Source organism: Abramis brama (assembly GCF_963993115.1).
Source record: "Abramis brama genome assembly, chromosome: 13".
In the NCBI taxonomy this organism is placed as follows: Eukaryota; Metazoa; Chordata; class Actinopteri; order Cypriniformes; family Leuciscidae; genus Abramis; species Abramis brama.
Window position 1 is genome coordinate 1094635 of NC_139975.1, and position 9856 is coordinate 1104490.

The window sequence follows — 9856 nt, forward strand, 5'->3', positions numbered from 1 at the left end:
GTGTGTGAAAAACTTGTGAAGACTTACAGAAAACATTTGACTTCTGTCATTGCCAACAAAGGGTATATAACAAGTATTGAGATGAACTTTTGTTATTGACCAAATACTTATTTTCCACCATAATTTGCAAATAAATTCTTTAAAAATCAGACATGATTTCTGGATTTTTTTTTTCTCATTTTGTCTCTCATAGTTGAGGTATACCTATGATGAAAATTACAGGCCTCTCTCATATTTTTAAGTGGGAGAACTTGCACAATTGGTGGCTGACTAAATACTTTTTTGCCCCACTGTAAGTTTCATCAACCTTATATTCAGTCGCGTTTAATTATTCGCATCTCTTGCTGTGGAAGCAGTTGTCTCCTGAGGAGGAACTTCCCGTCTTCTGTCTTCGTCGTTTCTTGGCTTCTTTCTTTTCTTCTTTGCTTTGTCTTTTCTGAAGATTTGCTACAAATAAATCATCCAAATTAATCTCAAGATTGTTTGTTCTAGTTTTTACAATGGAAGGACACTCATCACAATTCTCAAAAATGTGCAAGTGTGTTTGAAATATGGACCAAGTTTTCGGACCCAGCGCTGTCGATTCCCCCTGCCACGCACGGGTACTAGCTTCAGCCCAGCCGGATTTGGGCCATCATAATAATGATAATAATAATAATAATAATCTTCAGAAAAAAAATAGGGCCTTCAACCTTTCAAGGCTTGGGTCCTAATTAGGGCACAAAGAACACAAGCAAACCAGAACATAATAGTTTCAGTTTCTGAATTAGATCTAGCTCTAAAAAAAAGCCCCTACAAAGTTTTTCTGCCCTTTCTCCGCCCAGCTCAGACATCCTCCTACTCAATATATGAAGAGGACATTGAGACTTTAACTTGTGAGTTGTTAAGAAGTGTTTGCTGAAATTCAGTCAAATCGAGTGAAGGTTCGTGTTCTCAGGCTGCTGGCGTTAGAAGACTGATTACTTCTCTGATACAGTAGACACGTAAGTACATTTTTCAACAGTTTTTAAAATGAAAGAAAAGCAACAAAACCTCAGTTTGCGATTGTTGTTTCATGATCTCAGTGAAAGTACTGAAGTCTGCCCTGATATATCTGCTCTGCCGACACTGTTAGGTTTTTTTTTAGATTAACTAGAATCTTCTCTGAACAAGACTGTTTTAGGACTTCAGCTGGATTTTCCTAAATGTCAGACATCACAGTATAGTTGTTATATCCACCCTTGGCTGATTTTTTTTTTTTTTTTTTTTACTACTTGTTTATTCTCCTGTCTACTTTAACTCTTTATCTTCCTTCAAATTCTTATCTGTATTTCTGACTAGTTTAACTCCGGTCAGTTGATAATACCTAGAATATCAAAATCGACTGCTGGCGGCAGATCCTTCTCCTATTTAGCACCAAAACTCTGGAACAGTCTTCCTAATGTGGCAGAGTGGGGGATAGGAGCCGAGCTAAGCAGCAACGATAATAGCTGACCTCCTGTTGGCGAAGCTTATGACTGTGAGTGAGGAAGTTGCTCGGCCCGATGAGATCTGTGTACTGAGTTTCAGACTAACATGTTGTTGTGTTTATATTCTCCTTAAATGACTAAGATTTCCATCACACATCTCCATAACTTTTCCCAAGGGGAGTCCGTGCCAAACTCAGTCTGGATTCGGGTGCTCTCGAGGCTTGATGGGATTGATTATCCAGGTTCAGATCATATGTTTTAGAAGAAAATCACTCTGAAACTTGTTATAGAAAAGTTTACGAATCACCACAATCAATGATTTCGATTTCTTTCGTTTGAAGAGTAGTCTTCGAGATTCGCCCCGAACTGTTGCGTGTCTCACAATTTATCCCCTTCTGAAATCACAGGGTTTTCCTCAGCAAGAAGCATTTGCATAGTATATTGAAAACACAGCATTTGGTAAAACAGTCATACAGCAACAGTCAGCTTCTCCCCCTCGGGTTTCACAGACCTGAGCTTGACCTCCTCTTGCTGGAGCTTTCAGGACAACAATTCCTTGCCTTCACACTTGTAACATATACATATTTATCAGCAAAGCAGAAGTTATATTTGTCTCAGATGCTTCATATCCTCTTCTACTGAAACACACTTGCGGCTATCAGCAGTTTAGTAATCTCTCTTTAAGCAACATGCTATATGTAAAAAGTACATTTATCAGCATATATGAGTTACCCATCACACTTTCTTCATGATTTACCGGAAACAAACTCAGCAGGCGGTGTCAAGTTTCTAATGAAAGTCCACACCCTCCACTAGTTTGTCCATTCTATATTTCAAACACTTTTCCTCAAAATGTTCTTCATCAATTGATTGTTTTATAAGATTCATCAACCTTATATTCAATCGCTCTTGTTTAATTATTCGCATCTCTTGCTTTGGAAACGGTTGTCTCCTGAGGAGGAACTTCCCGTCTTCTGTCTTCGTCGTTTCTTGGCTTCTTTCTTTTCTTCTTTGCTTCGTCTCTTTTCTGAAGATTTGCTACAAATAAATCATCCAAATTAATCTCAAGCTTGTTTGTTCTAGTTTTTTCTTCGCCCAGGGAATTTACAATGGAAGGACACTCATCACAATCCCTGACAATGTGCAAAAGTGTGTTTGAAATATGGACCAAGTTTTCGGACCCAGCGCTGTCGATTCCCCCTGTCACGCACGGGTACTAGCTTCAGCCCAGCCGCGCTTGGCCCTCATAATAAAAATAATAATAATAATAATCCTCAGAAAAACAAAAGGGCCTTCAACCTTTCAGGACTTGGGTCCTAATTAGGGCACAAAGAACACAAGCAAACCAGAAGAGAATAGTTTCAGTTTCTGAATTAGATCTATCTATAAAAAAAGCCCCAACACAGGTTTTTTGCCCTTCTTCCGCCCAGCTCAGACATCCTCATACTCTCAAACATATGCAGAGGACATTGTGAGACAAACTTGTGCTTTAACTTGTAAGTTGTTAAGAAGTGGTTGCTGTAATTCAGTCAAATCGAGTGAAGGTTCGTGTTCTCAGGCTGCTGGCGTTAGAAGACTGATTACTTCTCTGATACAGTAGACACGCAAGTACATTTTTCAACAGTTTTAGAAATGAAAGTAAAAGCAACAAAACCTCAGTTTGCGATTGTTTGTTTCATGATCTCAGTGAAAGTACTGAAGTCTGCCCTGATATATCTGCTCTGCCGACACTGGCAGGTTTTTTTTTTTATATTTACTAGAATCTTCACTGAACAAGACTTTTTTAGGACTTCAGTTGGATTTTCCCAAATGTCAAACATCACATTATATTCTTTATATCCACCCTTGGCTGATTTGAACTCTTTCATTTTTTTGACTACTTTGTTTATTCTCCTGTCTACTTTAACTCTTTATCGTGCTTCAAATTCTTAAACTAGTTTATTTTTCCTAATAAGATTCCTAATTTCCTAAATAGACTTTGCTAATTGTTGTCTGAGTACAGTACTCTGGTTGTAAAGCATTTTGCGAGTCTTGAATGATTTTGTTTCTATGTGGCTCAGAGCAAATTCTACAACCTGTGGGATTACCTGTAGCTGTAGGCTCTGTAGAATTACTAACCTGTAGAATTAAATGATTCTGACACAGACCCTGCTCTAATCATGGAGGCAGCAGATATGTTATGTGATGCGCTCTTCCGCTGGCTGGGGAACCGAAAGGAATGTGCAGGAAAGCTGTTGGAACTGGCGCAAGAGCTGGAAGATGTTCATGAGTGCAGCAACATCGCTCAGGTGTTCGAAGCTGCCGCTTCTGTGGGCGTAATAACTGGAGCAGTGATTGCCAGCGTTTTGACAGGAGGTCTGGCCGGCCCTCTAGTGGCTGCTGCAGTAGCATACACTACAGTCAAAGTCTCTTCCACATTGCTAGAGACATTTATCTCCAGCAGTACCTTTAAAAAAGCTATTGAATTAATTAAAGAACAAAAATACAAAAAGTACAGAATTACAAAAAGTAATGTTTTGTCCATTACAATACTGTATGGGGCATCGCCAAATAAATCTGACCAGAAGTTTTTTCTACTTATTAGAAAATAAGGACTTTTTAGGCCTGTGAAGTCGATAAATGGCATATATCTGCAAAATGCTGCAGTAAATTTGTTTCAGATGAGGTGTGTATACTGTATGGGACATCCCTTATAAGAGCTGGCCATTGATTTTTTTCTACTTATTAGAAATGAGGTCTTTATGGGCCTCTCAATTGGAATAATGTGACTTTTTTTTTACAAAAAGCTGCAGTAAAATGGTTTAATATGAGGTTTGTATACTTTATGGGACATCCCTTATAAAAACAGATCATTCATTTTTTGTGGAGTGTTTTTTTTGGGCGGCTGAGTTTACCGCAGTGAATTACTGATTTTACAGGAAACTCACTCAGACGGGTGTGTTTCCCGTTCAACAACATAACGTTTGGCTCAAGATACAGATTTTTTGAGTCCACATCATACAAACCATATTTGGCTAACGATACTTTCGGTAAACACACCCCTGAATAGTTGTGGTTCCCGTATTAGATCTAGCTCTATAAAACGTCCCAACAAAGTTTTGCCCAGCACAGACATCCTCCAACTCTCAGAGATATTCAGAGGACATCGAGACACACACTTGAGCTTGTGAGTTGTTAAGAAGTGTTTGCTGTAATTCAGTCAAATCGAGTGAAGGTTCGTGTTCTCAGACTGCTGGCGTTAGAAGACTGATTACTTCTCTGATACAGTAGACACGTGAGTACATTGTTCATAGATTTATTTACCATTAATAACATTTAATGTATAACATGAATGAAAGAAAAGCAACAAAACCTCAGTTTGCGATTGTTTGTTTCATGATCTCAGTGAAAGTACTGAAGTCTGCCCTGATATATCTGCTCTGCTGACACTGGCAGGGTTTATTAGATGAACTTTTAGGACTTCATCTGGATTTTCTTAAATGTCAAACATCACAGTATATTCTTTATATCCACTGTTGCTGATTTGAATAGTTGTTTTGACTACTCGTTTATTCTCCTGTCTACTTTAACTCTTTATCTTGCTTCAAGTTGTGATCTGTATTTCTAACTAGTTAACTTTTCCTAATTAGATAATTAACCCCTTAAGCCCTGAAAGCATTTTTAAAGTTTTTTTTTTCTTCTGAGTGACACACATAAAAGTAAAGACTCATAACTCCAAAACTATAGCAAGAGTCAAAAAATTTGTATTGTTTGATAGAACACGTTTCAAACTGCTGATAAAAGACTTATATCTTTTTTTTATATCTAAGAGCAATATCATGTGATCAACGAACGCAATGGATTATGTTGGCTCTTTCTAATCCTGAGAATCTGCTGTAAATAAAGATTCGATTTTTCACAATTTATGCATGTTTCATGGAGTTATGATTGAAAACGTCACATCCATGGTCCATCTAAATTCTTGATTGTATGTAAAAATATGTGTCAAAATAAGATTTGTCACCAAAAATCATTCCATTTGCTGAAACACAGAGAAAGTTATGGCCAAATTAAGACTCAAAAATACCCCATAGTGGATGAAAACATCCCCAACAGCACATAAGGGTTAATGTTATATATACATAAAAACGATATGACTTACCATTCTTAATCAGGATGCAGCAGCAGCTTCTGTGTTGACTGTCTGTCACTGGACTGTTAAAATTTGAACTGTTGTTGCGGAAACCATAGGTTATTTAACCCAACAGTCGGGTTATTTCTAGAAATTACCCAACGATTTTAAAAATGACCCAATAATTTTGGAAAATAACCCAACATATTGACCCAATATGTGTAACCCAACGTTTGGGTTAAACAAATAACCCAATGTTTTGTCCTGAACTTTACCTAAATCCTGACCTTTTATGTCATAGTTTAGGGTGAGAAACCACAAACCACTTGCCACACTATAGTGCTCTCTTCCTTCTTTTGATATATTGCATGTTCAGATATTCATAGAACAAAATATGGGGGCTGTGAAACTCAAAAATGCTGGCTGTGGCTGGTAAATTAAAAAAAAAAAAAAAGAAAGAGAAAGAATTAATATCAATGTAATGTCCACCAGTCTCCTCTTCTTGTGACTGTTTGGTGATATTCCACAGATTCTGAGCTGAAGCTGATGATGGGTTTCAGCGTGTTCTTCATCTTTGCTCTGCTACAGATCTGCACACTGTGTGATGGGGGGAATTCAGAGGATCTTTCTAACATCTCTGGTATGTTCACCTTCGGTTCTTGTGTTCAACATTCTGCAGAACTCCTAAACTAAACTATAATCCATGTGTGAAGCTGTACTCATTTAAGATGATTGTAAATAACAAATAAGTTATCAGTCTTTGGTTTGTGTATTTCTGTTGGATTTGTCTTGCAGACTCTTCTAACCATCGTCATCACCTTCGTCGTCGTGGACTTTCCAACCGTAGATCAGCTGAGAAAGAGAAGGACCAGAGCCCTGTCTACAACCATAACTTGGAGTTGGTTGTATCAAAAGATCCACCTGAAGATGCAGTTCAAGTTACTCATAACAACGATGATTATTACATTCTTCAAATTAGGAAATGTAATGTGGTTACGGTAAAAGCACTTAAAAGTTCAGAAATGAGACAAAGTGCTTATAATGAGGAACGTACATTTCTAGTGAATAAAGACAACTTTGAAATTTTAGAGTGGAAAAAATGGGCAGATGTAAAGAATAGCCAGATTCCATTTCACCCAATAATCATTTTTGAAGGTCACTACATTACTAAAGATGACAATGGTATCAAGTTTATGACCAAAGGCAGTTTATTAAAAAGTTCTGAAGTTCTCACTGTAAACTATGACATGAAAGATCAGTATTTTCAAACTGATAAATGTGAAGACAAAAAAAAGGTAAAGCCAGACAAGATAGAAGTGATAAAACGGGTCACAGCTGAAAACAAGAACTGCAAGTCAGCCAAACATGTGGTGAAGTTTGATCAAGGCATCGACAGAACAAAATCTATCCTAACGAGCCGTACGCATACGGGTGGAGTAGGGGGGGAGGCATCAGCCTCTGTTAATTTTCTAGGTTTAATTCAAATAGGTGGAAAAGTTTCTCCAAAATATGACTATACTCACCAGAATTCTGAAACGTCATCTAAAGTTGACACTGACCTGCACTCAGTGAGTATGGAGATAGAGGTTCCACCCAACCATTCTTGCACCATTGAGATTAAAAGCAAAACTTCTACATTTGAAGCCCAGTGCTCTGGTCAGCTCACCCGACAGTACACGAACGGTGGAGATCGCACATCCTCGGTTACTGGCACCAATCAAGAGGAAGTAACAGAACTCCTAACATCTATGAATCCCTGCAAACCCGTGAAAGATGGGGCGAAATGCTCAAATGCATGAAATCTGCGCAACGTCTGAAAAAATAAATGACATGTTAGCGTGTGTGTGTTCATAACAAAATATATTAAATTGAATTTTGACATGCTAACAATGTTTTGTTTTGTTTTTGTTGTAGGAGGGACATTGTGTATGATTTTCTCCCATCTAGTGGTGAAATTGTATTTTGCATTCAAACGAATAGTGCTCTCCAGCGCCTCGCTTTTTAAAATGCGTGTTGCATCTACGGTAGCCGTTATGTACCAAAAAGCTATGCACTTCATCGAGTTTTCCTTCGGGTGAACTGGTTTATTTCAAACAAACTGCAACTTGACACAACGAACAAACGAATGTTACAGTTTTAAACAAACAAAACTTACAACCTTGTTTTTAGGGCCTTCTCTACTTTACTCAATAGCTGCTATTCATCAAAGAGCCTGTTTAACTTTTAACTATAAATGTTCTTCTGTCTATATAATAAAGTACACAACCAAGCAAAGAAAAAAAGCTTGTAATTAAGACCGTAACATTGACTTACCAGTCGAGAAGAAAGCAGGAAACTTCAGCGTCTCTTTTGAAAGCTTTCTCCTGCATTAGCTGTCCCCACATTAACCCTTGTTTTTGTAATCTCCGGTCACGTTTCCTTTTACAGTCTATTTTGGACTTTTTCGATGACGAGGACTCCTTATCCTGTGACTCAGCATTTGTATGGTCCTCCATTATAAATAACCGTGCAGTGGCAGTGACAAGCGCCTCTCTCTGCTCTGCTCCTCCGCTTCTGTTGGCTTCAGTCACGTGACACTGGCTCTGAACGAAACGCGTTGTGGAAGCGTGTTGGCCTAGTACTTTTTGTCCCTCTCTGCTATTATAGTTTTTCAAGATGGCGGAACTACATGGAAGCCTCCATGGACCTACCCGACTCAAAGACGCTTTACAGTTAATTGGTTTACATTGAAAAAACAAACAAGGTATACTGACAGGGTTACATAGATAGCACAAGAAATGAAAACACATAGGTACAAGGACAAGCAGAGGCAAAGCAAGAGAGGAGGCGATGAAAGGGATGAAGATGAAGAACTGGGAAAGTCTGTTAACAGGAAAAAGCAAGCTCAAAGAGGTGAGTTTTGAGGGCCTGTTTGAAGGAGGTTAAGGTGCTTGACTGTTTGATGTGGTCGGGGAGGGCGTTCCAGAGGGTATGCAGCGGAGAAGGCTCTGTCTCCCCAGGTCCGGCGCTTAGTTCTGATGGTCTTGAGTGTGTCAGCACCAACGGACCTGAGGCGGCGGGCGTGAGTGTGGCGGGTTAGTAGGGCAGAGAGGTATGGAGGGGCAAGGTTATTAAGTGCTTTGCATGTGAGGAGGACTATTTTGGAGTTGATCCTGTGTTTGACTGGGAGCCAGGGGAGGTTGTAGAGGACAGGGGTGATATGATCGCGGCGGCGGGTGGAGGTGAGAAGGCGGGCGCTGAGTTATTCAAATTTATTTATTAGGATAAACCCCTTGAGATGCACCATCTCGTTTTCGAGGGGGTCCTAAAATACATCACAACCATCACTATTATACATGTCAATATTCAGACAATCAACAAACAAACACACACAGAATAACAAATATATATATATATATATATATATATACATACAATATTTTATATATATATATATATATATATATATATATACACACACACATATATATACATACACACATACATACATATAAAGAACCCTACAACCACCAGATGGTCAAACTGGCAGAAATACATTTGATATTGTATGTACGTGGGTCACAAAATAATACAATTAATTTAAGTATAGCATATACACAATGTGTCAGCATCATACATTATGTAAGATATTTGTAATTTGTAGTGATTACAATTTAGCTCAAAGGAATTATTAATTAATTTATAGGGAATTCGAAAGAGTCACTTATTACAACCGAGCAAATGATTCGTTCGCGGTTCATTTGAACTGGCTGTATCTATCAACTCTGCAACGGATATAAATATCCGAACTATAGTGAAACACTATGGTTAGCAAGGTAACTTAGATCAGAAGTTTAAGACATTAAATTTGTAAGCAGATAACACAAGTAATCTCTTTGTTCAAATACAAACAATACTTTATTGATTATATACTAACACATAAAGCTAATTATCTAAAATATCTAACACAAACCCACACGCACGCATACGCACACATTCATACAAGTTACAGAAAGAAAGAAAGAAATAAAGAAAGAAATAAAAAAAAAGTTTTTTTCCCGGTCCGTTCCTTGGCTGGTCTCCTCGTGCCTGATGTCTGGGGCGGCCAGTCACATGGTGTGCTGGCGGAATGAAAGTCTTTGTTTGAAGCTGGCTTTGCAGAAGAAACGTGGCTCGAAATCTTGTCGCAAAACTTAACTTAGAACCGAGACTCACAACGGAAAAGAAAATGATAACTCAAAAAAGAAAGAAAATTGAGAAGAGAGTAGGCTAGTAAGATGGCTTGAATGAAGTTGTTTAACCCATGTTCTTCAGATCT

General features: G+C 38.3%; 1 protein-coding gene across 2 annotated transcripts; it reads left to right on the plus strand.

The window, feature by feature from the left end:
- Positions 1 to 2965: 2965 nt before the first annotated feature.
- LOC311095544 (natterin-4) lies at positions 2966 to 7439 on the plus strand. 2 transcript variants are annotated; one of them, XM_084134071.1, is made up of 3 exons: positions 2966 to 3052; positions 6089 to 6199; positions 6355 to 7439. In XM_084134071.1, exons 2-3 carry the CDS (start codon positions 6106 to 6108, stop codon positions 7356 to 7358), a joined length of 1098 nt encoding a protein of 365 aa, XP_083990197.1. In that variant the 5' UTR covers positions 2966 to 3052; positions 6089 to 6105; the 3' UTR covers positions 7359 to 7439. The 2 variants fall into 2 exon arrangements, with proteins under 2 accessions (XP_083990197.1, XP_083990196.1); XM_084134070.1 differs by lacking the exon at positions 2966 to 3052 and adding an exon at positions 4556 to 4722.
- The last annotated feature ends 2417 nt before the right edge of the window (positions 7440 to 9856 follow it).